The sequence below is a fragment of the Rousettus aegyptiacus genome, unplaced genomic scaffold (assembly GCF_014176215.1).
Source record: "Rousettus aegyptiacus isolate mRouAeg1 unplaced genomic scaffold, mRouAeg1.p scaffold_m13_p_2, whole genome shotgun sequence".
In the NCBI taxonomy this organism is placed as follows: Eukaryota; Metazoa; Chordata; class Mammalia; order Chiroptera; family Pteropodidae; genus Rousettus; species Rousettus aegyptiacus.
The window spans coordinates 94894020-94916979 of NW_023416295.1; the positions used below are offsets into that span (position 1 = coordinate 94894020).

General features: G+C 33.6%; 1 protein-coding gene across 15 annotated transcripts in view; it reads right to left on the reverse strand.

The window, feature by feature from the left end:
• The window catches only part of ERC1 (ELKS/RAB6-interacting/CAST family member 1), a 467374-nt gene that overhangs the window by 308175 nt on the left and 136239 nt on the right, over positions 1–22960 (reverse strand). For all 15 annotated transcript variants that reach the window (XR_004955596.1, XR_004955594.1, XR_004955595.1 and 12 more), the window contains one exon: positions 21352–21519. Coding sequence is in view for 12 of the 15 variants with exons in the window: in XM_036236315.1 (XP_036092208.1) it covers positions 21352–21519 (168 nt within the window). In the remaining 3 variants the exon portion in view is untranslated. The remainder of the gene's footprint in view (positions 1–21351; positions 21520–22960) is intronic.

Below are 22960 nucleotides of genomic sequence, written 5' to 3' on the forward strand. Positions count from 1 at the left end.
ATCAGGATTCCAGTATCACGATATTATTAAAATTGTTTGTTTAGCCTGACTTTCAAGGGGTAGAAGTAAGCCAGTTTATTAATATACATGGACTACAGAGCATGTGACAATGAAATAGCTAAAAAGCTTTTCTTCTTTTACTTAAATAACTTATTTTTAATAATAGTGAAAATTAATAAAATGATTATTGCAGAAAATGATATATTTTACAATTTTATGGGTTTTCTTCCTACTTTATGCATACCCTGTCTAATATAGAAAGAAATCATTAAGTACCTTTTAGTGTGTATTCAATTTCTGCATGAGTGAAGTTTTGTAGAAATCAAAGGAACTGGTCTTTATTCCATATATGTGTCCTTGATGAGAAATAGGGAGAAGGATCAACCAGATTTACACAGACAGTTTATTACCACAGAAGAGAACTAACAAAAAAGAATTCAAGAAGGAAATATTTTTTAAATAACTATTTAGAGAAAGAAGACATTTTCTTTACAATGAGCTCTCTAATCATAATATAGTTCTGTTAAATAGGTTGGAAAGAAAAGAGAAATAACATTGGATTATATAGAGCCTTTCTTCTCCTCCCATAATGTATTTTACAAAGAGAGAGAAAAAAAACAATGAAACTAGCCGAAGACTAATACCCGAGCACATGGTACATGTGAATTAATCAAATCTGCATACCAATTACACATTGGCGTAGATTTCTTGACATTTTTTGTTTTGCTTTTTATCAGCATTGCCAATTGTCAAAAACTATCGTGTTTCAACATGAGTGATTTATTCGTAATCAAGTAGGGCTGATTACTCTGCCTTTGAGGCCCTAATCATTGACAAGAGGTAGAAGAGACTTTGTCTAGGATACAATTCTAAGGACAAGGAAACCCAAACACTTCTTATAATCACCTGGCTACTTTAAACATCATTTAAATAATTTTTTTAATGATGCCTCCACAGTTGTTCTAAGCAGCCATAAGCATCAAACTTATCATGTGAAATGAGATATTCAGAAAGGCTCTGACCTTTGCCTTCTTGGTTACTAATAACCTTTGAGTAGCAGTGGCAGAAGTACAGTCTGGGTAAACAAATTGGTCATCATCAACTGGCAAAGAGAGATCTACAATAATTAACAGAATCTAAAAAAGGGAAAACTTATCAAGTCTCCTAATTTCTAGGCAAGTATTTTTCTACCACTCTATACTCCGAAAAAATGTACAAACAAGGCCCAATTGTAATTTACCAAAATGAGTAGGTTTGCCCAGGCTATTTATATTGGCCTCTAAATTTTACTTGTCCAATCATGTGTTTCCAACGATCAGAAGGAAGACACAAGAGTAACAAAGCCATGAAAAACTCTAAGCAATGGTTTAAACTCAAGTTAGGTTGTCAAAAGCTTCCATATCTATACTCTCAATTAATGTTTATGATCTTTAATAAGCCCAGCAAAGATTGATTGACAACCAGTTACTTCTTTGGTTGAGTTTTCCTTTCAATTGTGCTACTCTGTCATTGTGTAAGTCAGCAGTCCTCAACCTATTTGGCCTCCGGAACCAGTGCTCCTATTAGAATCTAATGCCTGATGATCTGAGGTGGAGCTGAGACGGTGATGCTAGTGTTGGGGAGCAGCTGCAGATATAGATGAAGCTTTGCTCGCCTTGTTCCTAACAGGCTACAGACCTGTACCAGTTCGCAGCCCTGATATTGGGGACCCCGGTGTAAGTGATGGAGAGAATTACTGTAACAAACAAACAGCTAATTATGTCACATTGGGCAAGTTATTTGATCTTTCTAATTACTTTATTTATAAACAAAAGCCCACTAATATTCCTTTCAATTCTAAAATTCTTATAATAGGAAAAATAAGAACATCTGAAAATTAATAAACTTTGTCAGAGTACTACTACATTTTATATTAAAAATTGTTCAAATCACACTACATAGAAAGTGTAGGTATAACCTTGAGGAAAATAAAGTCCACTGCTCCCAACAAATTTTATTAGTTGCTGAGAGGGGAAATAAGTTACTTAACAGAACTGCTCATAGGACAAATAATGGATTTAGGGACCTCTTACATTAAAATAACTGAATAATATGAGGCAAAAACTGGTGAGAGTAAAGGTCACTCACTACCAGTCAAAATCTGTTTGGTAGACAATTAGGAAATACTTCTTTTTATACCTGACAGACATATATAAGAACTGGACAGACCTTCCTGTTCTTAATTCCTCAAAAAACAAAGAAGATCCATTGATCCACAACAGCAGTCCTTCTGAGGCAGCAGCAATGGTCAGACTGCACTTAGAACCTCAATTCACATCATCTACATGAATGGCATCCCTTCAAGTTGTACACTAACAATGGCTATTTAGAGTCTTAATAGACATCATAGTTCACTACATTTTTGTGATGAAAGAACTCAGTATTTTTAAACAACTAAAGCAGACACACTAGGGTTAGTTTTAGAAAAAGAAAAAAAGCACTCATTATTTTTTCTGTTATTTATTAATAATAACAAAGTTATTAAAAATCAAATACATGACAATAGGCGGCTAACTAAATTAAATATAATCTATATACTGGCTAGAATATTATGCAACCAGTACAATTCACACACTTGAGGATTAATCAAAGATTTGGAAAATTGTTTATTATATGCAATGACATGGAAACAAAAAGTTATCAAAATGTACAATAATATCCCAATTTAAAACAAGGAAAATTTTATTTTTACATTTAATTTTCCTCATTATCGCTTTTCCATATTTTTCAAATATTTGGAATGAACATAATCATTTCAATAATAATGACAAAATCAGTCATTTTCTAAACATTAAGAAATCTTAAGATTTATGATAAGGAATATAATTAGGATTATGGTAAGAGGGATTCTCTTATCATATGGACCTATCAATATGGGAAATCTCTAAGGGTTTCTGTGGAGCATGTAAATAACTATTTAACCCATACCTTTCACAAGTTCACACTGTGTGACCAAACAAATCAAACTATCAGAGACTTAGGGATTTTCCTACAGCACCAAAGAAAGACTGGGAGACAACAAATGAAATCAAATGAAATCAAAGACTTTCAAAATCTACTTGAAACATAAAGTTTGAACAGAACAGAAATGGGATGGTTCACACATTTTAAGTCCAATTCAAGTTCATCTAAGTTTTTACATTAGCCAGGCCTACTTTTACAGCCCAAAGCTACCTTGGACTAATAGTCAACCCTAGTGTCACAAGGCTAAGACTCTGAGGAGGTGGACCCTGAGACAGATTTTACTGTGCAAAAAGTTTATTAGAGGGTGCTCTTGGGATCAATATTGGTGGAATGGAAGAGGAGGGAGGGAAGCAGGACTGTGCAGAGAGAAATTCTGTTGCCACAAAGTCCCAAAGAATTCATACAACCCCATGAGGAGCTTTGAATCTGGGATGACCTTTCAGAGTTGTCTCAAATCAGGGCAACAGATTCAAGCCCTTACACCTTAGAAGGAGCAGTCACTGGATACCAATGGGAAGGAGAATGCCATTGTACAAAGCAGGTCTCTTCAGTCAAGGCAAATTTCATCGAAGCTAGCACTTCCAGCATCTGGGGGAATACATCCTTCAACCCTTGAGAGGGATCTGGGTCACTCATCACAGTATCCATTATGCCAGCAGCTATATCTTTTCTAGTAACATGAAATCATAATTTACCCTTAATTTATATTGTATCTGAACTATATACATAATTTTATGGTTTTTTAACACCTAGAGACCCTTGAATCCCAATGTGGTTCTTTCACTGTTAGAGGGTATTTTTAATCAGGAGTTCATGGATGGCCTTTAAGGTGTTGTGTATGACATCCTGGTCCACCTAAATAAGTTATGTGCACTTTTTTCACAGAGAGAGCCCACAGCTTTAATCAGATTGTCAAAAGGGTAGGAGAAGTTAAAAATCATTAATCAGGTACATTCTTTTCAAACACACAAAATGTTGTTTAAAATGAAGATCTACTTCCTTGCTTAGCTGCTTTATAAAAATACTGTGTTACCAAATTTGTTGTGTATAAAATGAGTTTGGCTTGAGTGGGATGCAGGAAGAAAAGGACCAGTTTCTTATCAATATGCAGTGGATGCTAAAGAATCTTATAAAATTTGATAAAATTGCCTCGATAAATTTGGATGGCTTTTCTGATCTGAAACACTCTAGGAAAAAAATAAGTGTTAGAAGAAAAAAGTAAGGAAGTCTGGCAATTACAGGAGGCTAAAACAGATTAAGGACAAAATACACATCTGATGCTTGAAGCCATTTTCTGGTTAGGGTGAGCATATTGGTGTGGCAGAGAGAAGGAAAAGCACAAAAAGCTACATCAAAGTTTGATTTAACAACTTCTTCAAGTGGTTAATTATTTCAACTTCTCAACTAGAGTTGACAAATACCTGGGCATCTATCCAAACAGCCATTCCCACAGGTGAGAATGCAATGCAAGTTAATTCATGTCAAATTATAAGCAGTTTTAAGCAGAAGAAAATATTGACCTTGCTTCAGAACTCTGATCGAGCTTTTTTTTTTTTACAAATCCCTGTCCCTTTCTAGATACTTATCTAGATATTTATTACTCTGACATATTCCTGCTACAAGGTCTCCTGAGATACCACTAAGAACATTTGTCACAATAGGCATCTGACCCTCCCATATTGACTTGTTATTTATCATTTTTCAAGTTTAAAACAGAAGTCAGGGCACTCTGAACTAGAGCTTACAAGACTCTGAGAATATTAATATGGCTTATTAATTACACAGATAAACAAAAATCCTCAAATGACCCACTAAGTTACCTAAAAGTTTGAATATTTTAATAAGGGTCAGAATTACTTCTATGTTGTACAAAGTATTACAATATAAACCTCTGAACAGTTCTTATTTTTATTATACCTTAGCACTCTAAAATAAAGCATTTATGTAAAGAATATGTTCTCCCCGGTTCAGTCCTATGATAAGGTTGCTTCCATGATAAGGTTGGGAGAACAACTTTTACCATTTCCTCAAGAGAAAAATACAAGGCTATTTAAAAACATACTCATCCTTACCAAACATTCAAAGAAGAATTAGCAGCTATTCTCAAACTATTCCAAAAAATTCAAGAGAAGAGAAGGCTTCCTAATTCTTTTTATAAGTCCACCATTATCCTGTTTCTAAAACCAGACAAAGTACAAAATAAGAAAACTATAGGCCAATATCTTTTATGATCACTGATGCAAAAATCTTCAACAAAATATTAGCAAACCAAATTCAGCAATACATTAAAAATATCATATACTATGACCAAGTTTATTCCTGGGATTCAAGGTTGATACAATATCCACAAATCAATTAATGCGATATACCACATTAACAAAATCAAAAGATAAAAACCATATGATTACATCAAAAGATGCAGAATAAAGTGTTTGACAAAATCCAGCATCTATTTATGATAAAACTCTTAACAAAGTGGGAATAGAGGGAACATACCTCAACATAATAAAAGTCATATATGACAAATCTACTGCTAACATCATGCTCAATTGGGAAAGGCTAAAAGCATTTTCCTTAAGATCAGGAACAAAATAATGATGCCCACTTTCACCACTTCTGTTCAACGTTGTACTGGAAATCCTAGCTACTGCAATCAGGCAAGAAAGAGAAATAAAAGGCATCGAAATTGGAAAGAAGTAAAACTGTCATTATTTGCAGATGACAGGATACCATATATAAAGAACCCTAAAGATTCCACCAAAAACCTATTAGAACTGATAAATGAATTCAGTGAAGTAGCAGGATACAAAATTAATATTGAGAAGTTGGTTCCATTTTTATACCAATGAACTATTGGAAAGAGAAATTGAGTTAACAATCCCATTTACAATTGTATCAAAAACAATAAAATACCTAGGAATCAAATTAACAAAGGAGGTAAAAGACATGTTCTTGAAAAATTATGTCAGTGAAAAAAAGAAATTGATGAAGATACAAATAAATTGAAGCACATACCATGCTCATTGGTAGGAAAAATCAACATCGTTAAAATGGCCATATATCCAAAGCAATCTATAAATTCAATGCAACCCTTATCAAAATATCAATGGCATTTTTCAGAGAACCAGAACAAATAATCCAAAAATTATATGGAACCATGAAAGATCCCAAATAGCCACTGCAATCTTGAGAAAGAAGAAGAAAGTTGAAGGTATCACGCTTGTGATATCAAACTATACTACAAGGCTACAGTAATCAAAACGACATGGTACTGGCATAAAAACAAATACACAGATCAATGGAAAAGAATAGAGAGCCCAGAAATAAATATACACCTATATGGTCATTTAATCTATGACAAAGGAGGCAAGAATATACAGTGGAGTAAACAAATGGTGCTGGAAAAACTGGACAGATATAAGCAAAAAAATAAAACTGGACCACTTTCTACACCATATACAAGAATTAACTCAAGATGTATTAGACTTAAATGTAAGACCCAACCTTAAAACTTCTAGAAAACATAGGCAGTAAATGCTCTGATATTGCTCTTAGTAATATGTTTTCTGATATCTCCTTGAACAAAGGAAACAAAAGAAAAAATAAATAAGACTACATCAAACTAAAAAGTTTTTGCACAACAAAGGAAACCATCAACAAAACGAAAAGACAACCAACTGAATGGGAGGAAATATTTGCCTATGATACATCTGAAAAGGGGTTAATATTCAAAATTTATAAAGAACTCATACAATTCGACAACAAAAAAATGAACAATCCAATTAAAAATGGGCAGAAGACCTAAATAGGTACTTCTCCAAAGAAGAAATACAGATGGCCAATAAACATATGAAAAGATGCTCAAGGTCACTAATCATCAGAGAAATGCAAATCAAAACCATGATGAGATATCATCTTAACACCTATTGAAATGCCTATCATGAATAAATCAAAAAACAAGTCTTAATGAGGATTAGGAGAAAAGGGAACCACTGTGCACTGTTGGTGGGACTGCAAATTGGTACAGCCACTACAGAAAACAATATGGAGGTTCCTCAAAAAAATTAAAAATAGAACTACCTTTCAACCCAACAATTCCACTTCTGGGTATTGGTCCAAAGAAAAACAAAACACAGTTCATAAAGATCCATGCGTCCCTATGTTCACGCAGCACTATTCACAATAGCCAAGATATGGAAGCAACCAAAGTGCCCATCAATAGATGATAAAGAAGTTATGGTACATATATACAAGGGAATATTACTCAGCCATAAAATTAATAAAATCTTACCATTTGCAATGACATACCTCAAGGGTATGGTGCTGAGTGAAATAAGTCAGACAGAGAAAGATTAATACCACATGATTTCACTTATATGTGGCATCTAAGAAACAAAAGAAATGAACAAACTAAAAGAAAAGAGATTCACAGATCCAGAGAACGACTGGTGATTGTCAGAGGGAAGGGGGGTTGGAGAGCTAGGTAAAAAAGATGTAAGGATGAAGAACTACAAATTAGTAGTTACAAAACAGTCATGGGGATATAGAGTACAGCAGAGAGAATAGAGATCACATTATTGTAATGGCTGAGTGCAGAACCAGATGGATGCTAGAGTAATCGAGGGGATCACTTCATAAATTATATAAATGTCTAGCCATTGTACTGTATGTCTGAAATGAGCAAAAAAAACCACACACACACACGCGCGCGCGCGCGTGCACGCACACACACACACACACACACACCCATCCTTATCCCAGAAATGCAAGGCTGATTCAACATACAAAAATCAATCATCATAATGCAGCATATTAACAGAATAAAGAACAAAACCATAAAAACTCTCAATAAACTAAGAATAGAAGAAAACATCCTCAATCTGATAAAGGGTATCTAAGAAAAACCCATAGTTAACACCATACTTACTAGTGAAAAGTGAAAGCCTTTCGTTTAAGATAAAGAATAAGATAAGGATGTCTGCTCTCATCACTTCTATTCATCATTATACTGGACAATTAGGAAAGGGCAATTGGGGAAGAAAAAGAATATAAAGGCAGCCATACTGCAAATGCATAACTTTATACATACTAAGAAAATACTAAAGAATCCGCCAAAACACTATTAGAAGCTAACAAACAAATTTAATAAAGTTGTAAAACACTATATCAACATTCAAAAATCAGTTGTATACTAGATATGAAAATCTGATAATGAAATGAAAACAATTTGATTTACAATAGTATCAAAAATAATAAAATATTAAAGAATTTTAAAAAGTGCAAGACTTGTAAACTGAAAACTAAAAGAAAAATTGATGAAAGAAATTAAAGACAACACAAATAAGTTAAAAGACATCCTGCGTTCAATTGAAAGACTTGATATTAAGATGGCAATATTCCTCAAACTGATGAAGATTCAGTGCAATCACTATAAGGTCCAAATGCCTTTTTTACATAAATGAACACACTAACCCCAAAATTCATATGGAATTACAAGGGACCCCCAAAATCCAAAACAACCTTGAAAAGGAACAAAGGTAGAGGATTCACAACTCCCAATATCAAAATCTACTTCAAAGCTACAGTAATCAATCAAGACAGTGTGGTATATGGCACATAGACATATAAACTGAAGAAAAAGAAACAAGAATTCATAACTTTCAGCAAACATCCCAAAAATGAAAAGATATATTACATCTCAATAGGGAAAAAAGAGTCTTTACAACAAATGGCTATGGGATGACTGAATAACCACATGCAAAATAGTAAAGTGAGACCCTAACATTATACCAAATACAAAAATTAACTTAGAAGAGATCAAAGATCTAAATGTAAAAACTAAAACTATAAAACTCATTGAAGAAAACGTAGGAGGAAATCTTCATGATCTTTAATTAGAGGCAATCTTTTCTTAGATATGACACCAAAAGCATAAGTGACCAAGAAAAACATGGATAAATTGAACTCATCAAAATTTAAAACTTATGTGTATCAAAGGATGCTATCAAGAAAGTGAAGGGATAACCCACAGAATGGGAGAAATATCTGCAAATTACACATCTGTTATGGTGGGGCCTCAGAATGTATAAAGACTTTCTAGAACTCAATAATAAAAAGACAACTGGATTTAAAAATGGGCAAAATACTTAAAAGACATTTTTCCAAAGAAGATAAACAAATGGCTAACAAGTACACTATGGAAATGAAAATCAAAACAACAATAAGATACCAATGCACACCCATTAGAATGGAATATAAAATTGTGTGGCCACTTAAGAATCAGTGCAGCAGTTCCTCATAAAATTAAACATGAAGTTAATATCAATTCCATTGCTGGACATATAACCAAGAAAAATGAAAAGATATATTCATACAAAACCTTATGCATTAATGTTTATAGAATCATTATTCACAATATACAAAAAGTAGAAACAACTAAAATGTCTATAAACTGATAAATGCATAAATAAAATGTGGTATATTCACTGCAATTAAATATTATTCAGCCATAAAAAGAAATGAAACACTGATACTTGCTACATGATGATGAACCTTGAAAATATTAAAGACACCAGGCACAAAAAGCATATATTCTAAAATTACATGTATAAGAAATGTCCAAAATAGGCAAATCCATAGAGGCAAAAAGTAGATTAGTAGTTGCTAGAAGGTAAGGGGTTGTGGTAGCTTACAGGTATGGGTTTATTTTGGGGATCATGAGAATGTTCTGGAATTGAATAGTGGTGATGGTTGCACAATCTTGAAAGGAAACAAAAAAAATTTTTTTAAATAACTTAATTATACACACTTTAAAATGGTGAATTTTATAGTATGTGAATTACATCTCGATTAGGAAAAAAAGAATCATCCATCCTATTAACCCCTTAGTGATGGCTTAAAAGTCAAAGTTCTACCATGTCAATGAAGTGTGAAACTAAGCCTCAGATTTATCCTGCTTTATTCTGTAAATAACGAAAAAACAATTTAGATAAGTTTGTCTGTTCCTAATGGACTTAAAAGTTCTTTTGCATTCAATGTGTTATCTGTGCCCATATTTAGTCTGATTATCTTCTAGATCAGCAGTCCCCACTTTTGGTACCAGGGAACAGTGCTCCTATGAGAATCCAGGAGCTGAGGTGGTGACACTAGCACTGGGGAGTGGTCGCAAACACAGATGAAGCTTCACACTCGCTCACCAGCCGCTCACCCCTGCTATGTGGCCCAGTTCCTAACAGGCCACGGACCAGTACCACCCCAGATCAAGGGCTGGGTAGATGACAGTGTCTTTCACCTTAGACCAATCATATGCAAAAGTTTTCTTCTAGACAGTTGTGCTTTTCACCTAAGGTGGATCTCCAAAATAAATATGTAGCATTAATTCATCTTCTGCTGTCAGTCCCCCCTTTCCATACACCATATTCCTCTCTACCCTTTTCTTATACATTATTTTCATACCCTGTGATAATTCCAAAATTATGTAAAACTTTTGTTGGAAGCAATGGATGTGACTTTTGTTAAGAGGTGACTTTTGTTGGGAGCAATGGATGACAGAAGCCCTATGAATAACAGATAAAACACTGAGTTGAACATGGAAATAGAAAAATTCCCCTTTGTTCTGACTAATAAGGCTGTAACATCATAACAGAAAGGAGAATAAGAATTTTATCATCATACCACACACAAAAGAAGTCTCACTCATATTCTCAATCCTTTATCCAATGTTTTATTCAACTGGCCCCAAAAGGGCCATAATATCTCCCATCTTACATGCTCTTCTGTAGTGTGGCTTTGTCACACCTTCATTAAGAAGCGTGTCTATTTCTTGACTCCCCTGAAATCAAGGTAGGTCCTGGACTACTGTAAGCAACAGAATACAGCAAAAGGAATCCTCTGCCACTTCTAAGCCAATTCCTAGCATAATCCTTAACTGGCCAGGCAGCTTCAACTTCTCACACCTATGAGAGTCAGGTGCCACATAAGAAGTGTGACTACTTTTACCCTGGGCTCATGTAGAAACCCTGAGGCAAAAGATGCCATGTAGCCATATAGACCGAGGCCAAGGAATACCTAGAATATGTGCAAGTGAGGAAGCCAAATTGGTGGTGAATTATCCAATCGCAGACACCCCCAGCTGTCACCAAATAAATCAGAGACAAACTACCCTTCCTGAAATTCTGGCTCACAAGCAAGCAAAATAAAATGGCTGTCTAAGTCAATAAGGCTTTAGGAATAATTTATGCAACAATATGTTTTTCTCCACCTATCTGTCATAAAACAACGTTACTGCTCCTCTTACTTGATTCATGTATATCTGAAGTTTACTGTTTCTAGATTATCAGAATGTATGGGTGTTGTGCTTTATTTTATTTATTTATGTATTTTGGAGAGCAGAGCTCTGGAAGTGGAAGGGATGGTGAGCAGAAACATATTATTAAAAGATATAACAAGGAAAACTAAGACCAAAGAGGATTTGGTGAGACAATTCTTCAGTCATAAAATGTTCTTGTATAAGATCAACTTCATTTAAAAAGAGTTATCTATTGAAAAATTGGAAGTTAAATTAAGACTTTGTAAGTTCAGCTATCTACTTCCTTATAGTTTTCTTGAAAAAGGGTAAAAAGGTTATATGAAGCAAAGTAAATCCTTACGAAGTATATTCCCCAGTAGAAATAGCATCATCAGTCAGACTTCATTCACTATATACTCTGTTATTTTTTAAATAAAAATTTAGCTCCATAAACGACAAAATGTTAAATAAACTGAGTCATATTAAAAATTATAAGTAAAAGGAAGAAAAAGGAAAATTCCAATGCCTAAGTATAAGTTTCCAACTTAAAATCTGATTGAGGTCTGACTTGGTCTTCTCTTACTTATCTCCATTAACAGCTGGGTTGTGACTTAAAAAACAATAACATTTAGAAAATATTACAATTAATCCTTATTAAAGATAAAATAGCACCATTTTAAATATAAAATATTAATTTTCTCTGAATAAATTAGTAAATATTGTTTTTAATGACAAAACATATTCTTTCCATTTTATGATATGGCAAAAGCAAAGAAACTGACACTGCCTTAGTCAAGAGTCCACAAAAAAACAAGAATATATAAAGAACCTACACTTTCTGACTTGCTACTGAAAATGAAATACCAGAGCAGACTTAAAGAACCATCTAGTCTCAGTCTCAGTCTCTCTCTCTCTCTCACACACACACACATGCACGCACGCACGCACGCACGCACAAACTCTCTATTCTACATTTCAATCAGCTTTCTGCTACTGTTAAATCTAAAGTCTAAATACCAAATCCTAGGAAACTAGAGAAGCAAGCAAGGTGAAATAAACATAAGTTACAGAAGCATAGAAGGGAATGATGATAACATCTGCATCAGCAAATTAAACTCCAAGTTACATTATCATTTATAGTCAATCAAGCAAGAAGCTGCACAATTTTAACACAGATTTTGAATGCAGCTCAGATTCAAATGCTCAATTACATTTTCCAGGTCAGTGATTTACTATAAAGATAAGAAATTTACTGTAACACAAAACTACTTTAAACCATAGGAGAGAAACCTGGGAAGGAGGAGCCCAATGCTAATCCCATTGTACAGCATGCTTGGCCATCTGCTAGTGTCCCATTTCCTTCTCTGAGCACAGGGTTAACCCAGTGCATACAAATATACACAGTGCCTAGAAAGCTGGGAGACTGCGAGTGGGGAAGTGGTACCCAGATGCAGCTAAAAATAGTCCGGAGTATGTGATTCACAATCCAGCCATTATCACAGCTGCTACTGTTCTCAGCAAAGTAATTTTAAAAAAGATTCATATCTAATACATCAAAAGTAATGCTAGAGCAATATACTGTTTCCTAATATTCTCCCTTAAACATTAAAATATTTAAATATTACTTAAATATACAATTATAAGTAATATTTGTGGGAAAAAAATAGAGGATGCAGATGATGCCCAAGAACAAGAAAAGGATGAAAGCAGAGTTACCATACCGTCTCCTCTATGTCTGAATCAAGAAGCAGAGTAGGTTAAGTATTGTGCAGAATTAAGACATCTCTCCAGAAATACCTGAATTTCTACCTGAAAGGTTATATTTTCAATATTCTATTAAAGATAAATCTCTAAAGTTTTTGACAGAAAAGTCTTTAGAACCAGAGGAAAGAAAAGTTGAATTCTATTTATTAGTTTCTTAAATTAATAGGACAATAAAGATGAGTACACTCACCAAAAACTTTCTCATTATATAAAAACAGGGGAAAATTTCCCCAGAAACCAGGTAATATGGGAATTCATATTAAGAGACAAAAGGTATTCATAGGCAGAGCTCTACCAGAAGTTTTTAAGAATTTATATTACAAAATGTTTGAAGAACAGAAGTAAACTTCCAAGGCATAACACTCTGGAAAGGAATATTACTCCACATCATTTATGCTGTTCTCTTGGCTTAGGATGTCTCACCCCTTCCCCATCTGTCTAGCAAATTTTCACTCATTTTCAGGACTCAGGCCCTAAGATACTTTTTACACAAGGTGAAATCTAAAACTTCTGTTTTTGTGCCCCACTGTACAGAATTTGTATAACTTCTGGAATGCCCTAAACTCTTGAGACTCTGAGAGCAGAAACCACGTATTATTTGTCTTTGTAATTAGCACAGGGCCTAGTTTACAGCAGGAGGTACTACGCTTAATGCATGAATGAAGACAGTTCAGGAAGATTTGTTAGACCGGAGAGCCCACAAAAACATAATTTTTCCTATGCATCTATTAATGTACTCAGTAAGAGGAAAAAAGAAAAAGAGCAAAGAATATGCCGGTGCACAAATACATACAGTGCTTAGAAAGCTAGGAAAATGTCTAGGTGGTGGTCCCGAAAAAGCCAAAAATAGTTGAGTATATCATGTGCCTCATAATCCAATTATCACTATAAGAATTATATGGAGTGATCACTCCAATTGACTCAAATTTTTAAAACATTTATAAGGCCCTGGATAAGGAACAGAGAGGAACATGGATTTATAAAAAAGCTAGACCCACGAACAAACTGGGCTTATTTAAAAAAAAAAAAAAAAAAAGACAACATAAACAGCTTTTAGAATTATTTTGATAAATCTATCCATTTGATAGAGACTTCTGATACCACAAAAGTCTTTTCTGGGCCTATTCAACATTTTAGCATTTATATGAAAGTATAAAGAATATGCACCTAAATGGGTAGAAGGCATAAAACCAAAGGAAATAAATAGACTATATAATCAAATCAAGAGTCTAAAAAATCTTCAAAGATTACAACAATTGGTTGAACTTAACAAAGTAAAATTAAATAAGAATAAACAATATTAACAACTTATATTCACAGTATGTTACACTTTACAGGTTCCAAGGCGCTTTCTGACACATTATAAAAAATCCCATGAGGTAACTATTATATCCTGTCCGTAGATGAAGAAATGAAGGTTAGTGAGTTTCAGTGAGGTGCCCAAAACAGTATTTCAGCTAGCACCAGAACAAAACATTAACAGCATTCTAAATATCTCTTTTGCAATTAGGTCCAAAATTCCAACTGGACAAGTATGGAGGAAAAATGAGTTTAGACAAATAACTGCCATCAGAAACATTAACCAGATCCAATAAGAACAATGGAAGAAACAAAGATTTCACCTAGGAAAAATAAGATTTAGGGGCTGTCAAATAGCAAGCTTCCAAAATCTAAAAAGCTATCCTGCCAAAGAAGAATTACACTTGTTCAGTATGACCCGAAGTTAATCTCAATAGGCAAATACTATAGTGGCCAAATTCAGGTTCAAGAAAAGAGGGTGAAAACTGTCCAAGTCATTTATTCATCAAAATTGGACATATTAGACCATAACCTGAATAAATCCATTTGTCAGAGACTTTATAGGAAAACTTTAATCAAACAGACAGCTAAATTTTAACAAATGAGACTCTATGCCTGTATTATACATTGCTTTAAAATGTACAAATGAACTTCTAGGGAAAGGTGGTTCTAATTTCAGAATCATAAAATTTAAGAATAAATTTAAAATAAAATAAAGGAAATATTATTTTTCAACAAAGACAGCTATATGGAGAGAGGTTTTTCTAAGCATTTTGATATTCAAACACAAGAAAATATATAGTTTATAATAAACACCCATGTACCAAACGTGTAAATGTAATAAAAAGATTAATCTGCCTCGAGTTATTTTTAATTATATTACATAATATTTAATACATAAATCTATATATAATAAATTAAAGACATATAAATCCATTACCCATTTTAAGAATGAGAACATTACCTAAACTACTTAAAAGATAAATATGCGCGCACACGCACGCGCGCACACACACACACATGTTCCTCTTTAATCTCACCTCTCTAACTTGCCTACCTCCAGAAAAAATGACTTTACTGAATTTTTACCCTAAATATTTCCTTGTCTTTAAACAAAAAGGATAATATGTTCTATAGTGTGATTATACCACAATTTACTTAACTCATTCTTCTGTCAGTGAACATTTGCAATATTTCCTCACTTTTGTTTTGGAGTTTTTAATCCAAGCAAGGTTACTACAGGCATTCTTATACATGTCCTGGAGTTCATCTAAGGTGTGTGTGTATATATATTATACTAAATATACATACTAAATTGAAACTAAGCATATCCTCATATATATACATACATATATATACATACATACATATATATACGCTTAGTTTATATATATTATACAAAATATATACATATATTTAGTGTATATATATATACTAAATTAAAACTAAGCATACATACACACACACACACACACTTAGTTTTAATTTAGTAAGATAAATGCTTTCCAAAGCAGTTGTACCATTTTAAAATCCCAATAGCACTGTGTGAGAAATCCAGTTGCCCTATTTGCCAACACTTGATATTGTCAGACTTCTTACTTTTTATCAACATAGCATAAAATAGTAGGTATAAAATGGTTTCTTAATCTGGTCTTATTTTGTACCCCCCTGATAACAGTGAGGGTAAATTACTTTCCATATTTATATGCCATGTATATTTCCTCTTATTATATATATTTTACTAATACATATGTAGGTTGTAAAAGTATAAAAACATATATCCTGATCTAAGTTATAGAACATATATATAAACAGCAAAATCAAGTGTTTATCTCTGGAGAGAATGAAGGGGAATACTATCAAAAAAAGATATGCCAAGGAACTTCAACTGTAACTAAAATTTTACTTCTTAAGTAATTAAAATTACATATTATATTATTCTTTATACTTTTTTGTATCCCTGAAATAATTATATTATAAAATATAAAAAGGTAGTATAAACATGTAGTCAACAAACAAGAACTTGGGAAATATAGCACTCATGACCTTCCTGAAAAAGTATTCAAAGGAATTCTTGGACAAGCAGATGCACTGGCTTAGCCAAAAAAGGACTTCTGACTATGCATTCCTGTTGGTAAACTCACAGGTGACCCATGTTTTGGATTACTTATCCAAGCTCATGCATTCTTCAAGTCTTAATAACTGAAATGTTTATCTCTTCAGGGTCAAAAACAATCAGTGTAAAAGGATCATAAAAGGATCAAAGTATCTCCCTATGTGTCAAGATTAACCTGAGAAAATTGTGTGAGCTGTTGACTGAACTGCTTCTCTGAATCAGCTGGTGCTCACTCTAGTTTTAAAAACTCACAGGAAGCAAACTGAAATCCAGAATCTTCTCAGAATAGGATGGAGGAAAATCTGAATATATCACCAAACATAAGAGTTTCAAGCTTTGGAAAGAGCCAAAATGTCAAAAGCAAGAAACTGCAGAGCTCGGTCCCATCTGGCATGATAATCTGATATTATGTAACAAATTCAGCATGTGTCCATCAGAATTCCAGAATACTGATCAATCTCAGGGTTCATGTGATTTAAGAGAAACCTTTAATTACAACTGAGAATCACACCTCAATGTTTTTTTCACAGTCAAGTTCTGGAGTCTTTTCACTGTGTCTGTTTATGTGATGAAGGGCTCCTACCAGCGCGAAATGGAAAGATGACGTTGGTTTGGGGGGAAGACAACTGTGAAACAAGTAGCTATGAATGTAGAAAACACGGCAACCTAGAATGCCCCCACCAATCCAGTCAGTGGAAGCCCTGTTTCTGGAGGCCTCCAACAGATCCTGAATGCCACAGAAACTCAGAGGCTTGTGATCTGGAACCTTCCAGGAACTCAAGATCTCTCTTGCTGTGGTCCTTTCCATAATCACGCTGACCACAATTCTCTCCAATGCCTTTGTGCTTTCCACCTTTCTTACCAGGAAGCTCTACACTCCAGTCACTAATAATTGGCTCCCTGGCCATACTCGACCTCTTGATTTTCATCTTGGTCACATCCATCAGCATCATATCCTCTCACAGAACTTTGGCCAGATCCTATGTGACATCTGGTTGTCTTCTGGCCTCATGTGCTACAAGGCCTTCAACCTGCATCTCTGTGCCATCGTTCTGAATAGGTACTGAGCCACTACTCATGCCCCACATTACAGTAAGCACCAGAAATGCAGCCTCCATGTTCACCATTACCTGGGCCGTCTTCCTCTAGGTCTGCAGTCTGTAACTCTTCTCTCAAATCTTCTACACTATCTACTACATGTGTGGTGTCTTCTACACTCTGTCCATATTGCTCATCATCATCTACATGGCCTTCTGAAGTCACCATAATTTCACCACAGCCCAATTCATCAGAGTTCACGCTATATCCTCCACCCCACACTCCATGAGGGGTACTGCACTCAGCCAGTTCCCCTTGTTCGTCAACCACATGAAAATCAAGTTTGCTAAAAGTATCCTGGAGCAAACGAATATTTGCAGCGTAAAAAAGGAAAGCCACAATAAAAATAGTTAGAGCTCTTTTGAGAACCTTAAACTGTCGAACTTATTGTGTTCATTTTATTTACTTTAAGTGAATCTAAAAATAAAAGCTACTTATATTTAATAAGCAAACAATGGTCCAGGAAATACATCAGCAATGTTGACTCTGATCGTGTTAGTACAGTAACTTCTATGACAAATAAGAAGACAGAACATAAAGGCTCTAAGCACTAAAAATGACAGGCACAGAGGTAATTAAAGAGAAGCAGTAAAACTTAACCAGTTTTATAAGTTGCTGTTTTATCTACTTAATAAATGTTTTAAGACAAATCAAAGTCTGCAAAATGACAAATTAGTTTAGGCAGTGTAGTGTACTACAAAGAACACAATTAGTGGCTCACCACAGCCTCTAGTGAAAGATAAAGAAGCTAGGCAAAAATAATATATATGATGTTTTTATGATTTTCTACAGCGTCGAAAAGCTTTAACATGAACTCTGGTCAAGCTGGTGGAGTAGGTAACCATTATGCTTGCCTCCCCTACTGACCACAACAAAATTACAACTAAATTATGGAGCAACCACCCTTGAGAACCACCTGAAGAGTAGCTGAACAGAACTCCTATAACTAAGACATAAATAAGAAGCCACGTCAAGACTGGTAGGAAGTGAGAACCAGGTTGGTCCTACATCCACATGTGATGGTTAAGAATCAGGAGAGATTAGAAAAATGAAGAATGAAATCTTACCATTCGTGACAACATGGATGGACCTAGAGGGTATTATGTTAAGTAAAATAAGTCAGACAAAAAAAGACAAGAACTACATGATTCAACTTATATGTTGAATCTAAAGAATAAAATAAATCGACAAAACAGAAACAAATGCACAGATACAAAAACGAACTCCTGGCTGCCGGATGGGATGGGGGTTGGGGAGCTGAGTAAAAAAGTGAAGGAATTAAATACAAATTGGCAGTTATAAAACAGTCACGGGGATGTAAAGTACAGCATAGGAAATATAGTCGATAATACTGTAATGACTATGTATAGTGAGTGACAGGTGGGTTCTAGGCTTATTGAGGGATCATCTCCTAAGTTATATAAATGTGTAACCACTATGCAGTACACCTGAAACTAATTAATTTTAAAAAGAAAAAAAGTATTGAAACTAGAGAGGAGTGTTAATTATACATATGTAATTACATTTAGGTGAGTACCATAGACAACACTGACTTAGTGTACTTTATAATGATTAATTCTATTATATGTGAATTTCACCTCAATAAATAATAAACATATTAAAAAGTAACATTAAAAAAAAAGGTTTTAACACATATTACCATGTAATCCTCCCAAAAGGGAAGTTGTTATAATGGGAAAAGCTGTATTTTGGAGTAAGACCAATCTTGTGTCAAAATCTGAAGCTACATTTTTTAGCTAAACAAATTTGTACAAATGAACCTCTCATCACATATTATGTTTGTTTGCTTTGAGTTTATTTTTATTTTGGGGGTAAGAATAGGGAAGCATAGGAGTAAGATGTCAAGATGAAAAGTGTTTCATCAGTAGGTACTGAAATAATTTAAAGAGTTAGGACTAATATATTTTTTATTCCTTTAAAAAACTGGAAAAGATAGGTCAGAGTACTTCCATGAAATTAAAGTAAGTATATTTGGGGAAAGTTTTGTTTTAGTTATCTCTTCTACAGATTTATACTGTCTATGGATACAGATGAATGTGTATGCAATAACATGTAAAATATATTTCTTATTATGTGTCACAGTCTAAAATTTTAGTCACTGATTTGTGATAGAGCAATCAAGTTCGAAAAGTCACTGCCAAAGGGATAGAAGGATTAAACGAGATCCTAAAGTGGCAGCATAAGTGTTGCCATTCTATTTTTTACAAACTACGATTATTTCAGAATAATAAGGTTTTAATTCTAACTTCAAACCTCTAGTCATGGTTATTAAAAACTTAAAAAAAAAAATGTTTACCTAGTTCAAAATAAGACATGCACTATACTTCCAAACAGCTTTTGGGTTCTAACTTGCTACTTGGCAAAATCCACCAACATTACAAATGCAAATCCTTTCACCCAGCAGTTCTACTTCAAGGAATTTACCTAGAAATATACTTCACACATGTACAAACTAAATACGTATGACAATCTTTAACTGCAGCACCATTTTATGTAAAAGCAGAAATATTAAATAAACTAAAAGTTCCTCAGCAGAAACCCTGTTAACTAAATTGTACTACATCCATACAATGCTATCGGTAACAATGAGGAAGCCCTTGAAAGGAGTTTAAAATGTATCAACAGAAAAAAAAAAAAGGAAAGGAATAAGCACTAAGGAATGGCAACATTTGCGTTAAAAGAAACATTTTTGCTTTATATGGATTATGCATAAAATGTTTCTGGAAGAATACAAAAATAGGTAAATATAAATAAAAAGAATACATATTTGCCTGTATGTATGCAGACTGTTTCTGGAAGAATATATAAGAAACAGGTAAGGGTAAGTAGGTAGTGGGAGGAAAGAATGAGAAGGATATATACACACACACACACACGCGCGCGCGCGCGCGCATAAAAATTTAAAACAATAAATTAGCATCTACTAAAATGATATATTCAACTGAAATTTAGAATGATCAAATTTTTCTTTACTTATAGAAAGCAAATAAAAACTAAACTAATATAGGACAAATATATGACACAGCCCTCTTTACGTAAAAGAAAAGCTGAACTGAAGTTTAATAAAGAATTTTATTCTTTAGCTACTGTTAGAGGTTAAAAATAAACTAGGACAATGTCAAATATGTCTAATCTATCATCTCACTGGAGATGAACAAAAAATTCCAGTGTTTCCTGTTATCTCAAGGGCACCCTTTTAAGTAAGCTAAAAAAAAAACAAACAAAAAACAAAAAAAAAAAAACCAGTATTAGTACTTATTTATTCCAAAGTTCACCTCTTCCCAATAATGATTAAGGTAAAAAAGGAATGTACATTATATGTCACACATGTACATTATGTGCTAATTATACTAGCATGTTTTCTATTCAAAATTATAGTCTTATTAATCATGTAGATGGAGTTGCAACCATCTCTAATGCACATACAATACTAATTCATGTTATCATAGTTCCGATATAGAAGAGGTAGAAGAATGTCAACATAAATACTTTGGCAATTTACAAGGCACTTTTCAGAAACAGCAGCATGAAAAATACTACTGACGATAAAATAGTGTTAACTTTAAAATTTTTTAAATTGAATATGCAGAGAGAGAAGTTTTAATAATCTACCTACTGTAACATTGGTTTCAATTATTAACCACAAAAATATAAACGGAGGAATGAGAAAGAAACTCTGACAACATTTAGGTATAACTCAGCAGTAGGAATGAAGATGAATGCCAGATGTGGGACACTGAACTCAGAATACCTGCAACCTTACCTTCTTCTGAAGAACATTAACCTTCCGCTCCTTCACATCCAGCATATCCTTGAGGTCATGTATCTCTCCAGCTTGTGTTCCCTTCTCTTCAGCCATATCCTGAATTTGTTTTGTCTTCTTATTCAACATGGTTTCCTTCTCTTCCAAACGCAATCGAAGAGCATCCACCTAAGAATGTAAGATTTTTACAAATAATTAACATAATTCCTTTCAAATAAATGTGCATAGTTTCCCAAATGATATTTGTATCTATTCATCAGAATCAAATAAAATACCACTCTAAATATAGTTATTGCTATTTAGAAATTAACCCTAAAATTTTGTGAGCACTTTTATAATAAAAATAAAATTTACATCAGTGAAATTTATCATCAGATGATAGGATAAATAGATTTGAATCAAGGGGGCAAAATGAAAAACTGTTATAAACAGATTGAGTTCTGCTACTTCTATAAAAGTAACAGTCTACAATTATGTTTCTCAAACTTTATATGCATTAGAATCACGTGGAGGGTTTAAATAGATTGCAGGATTGGGGCTCAAGAATTAATATTTCTAATTTTTAAGTTCTCGAGTAATACTATACTGCTTGAGAAAATCTAAAATTAGGTATCTGTACAAGGCAAAGCAAAGGTCTACTTTCAGACCCCAAGCCTAGTCAGCTGAAGTCTGGTATCCAGTTATCCTGATCCCTGAAGTTTAACAGCCTTTGTTAAATATAACTGTAAAATAACTAGACATCTAATGATAATACTTATTTTTTAAATCCATCTATAGAACATTTCATTAAGCATTACTTATACATCAAATTTTGGGGAATTTTTTTTGTTTTTATTGTTTTGCTTTTCCACTAAGGATTTATAATTCAGCAAATAGTTACACATTTGATATAGCAAAACAGGAAGTGGATTTCTTTCATCTTAAGACAGGAATAATAACATAAGTCATATGTGAAAGCCACATATGAAATTTTAAGTTTTCTAGCAGCTACATTAAAAAGTAAAAAAGAAACAGGTAAAATTAATTTTATTAATGTTTTATTTAATCTAATCTATCTACAATGTGGTCATTTCAAACATGTAATCCATACTAGAAGTATTAATGAGTTGGTTTACATTCTTTGTTCTGTACTAAATCTTCAAAGTCCAATGCATATTATAATTTACATTTATATCACATCTCAGTTTGGACTAATCATATTTCGAGTGCTCAATAAACACAGGTGGCTGATGGCTACCACACTGGCCATACATATCTAAGATATCAAGCATATTTCCTTAAAATATCTTTAATCTTGAACTTGTCCTATATTACTTTTCCTATCTGAGTATGGATTAGCCTACAAATAAAAAACTAACATTCAGAGTACAGCAAAACTCTCAGGAAATATCTTACAGTACATATCTACACTATAAGGTATCTGAGAACCAATATTGATCAGTAAGTATTATGGAAATTTTCCTAGGAGGCTAGTTTCATTTGAGACTGCCTTAGTTAAGTCATCATGTAGTTACAAATTATGTTGGGCTATGCTGGAAAGGGAAAACATGTAAACAAACTAAACTTCATTCTGCTAAACTACATTTCTACCAACCACTTCAATGTCACC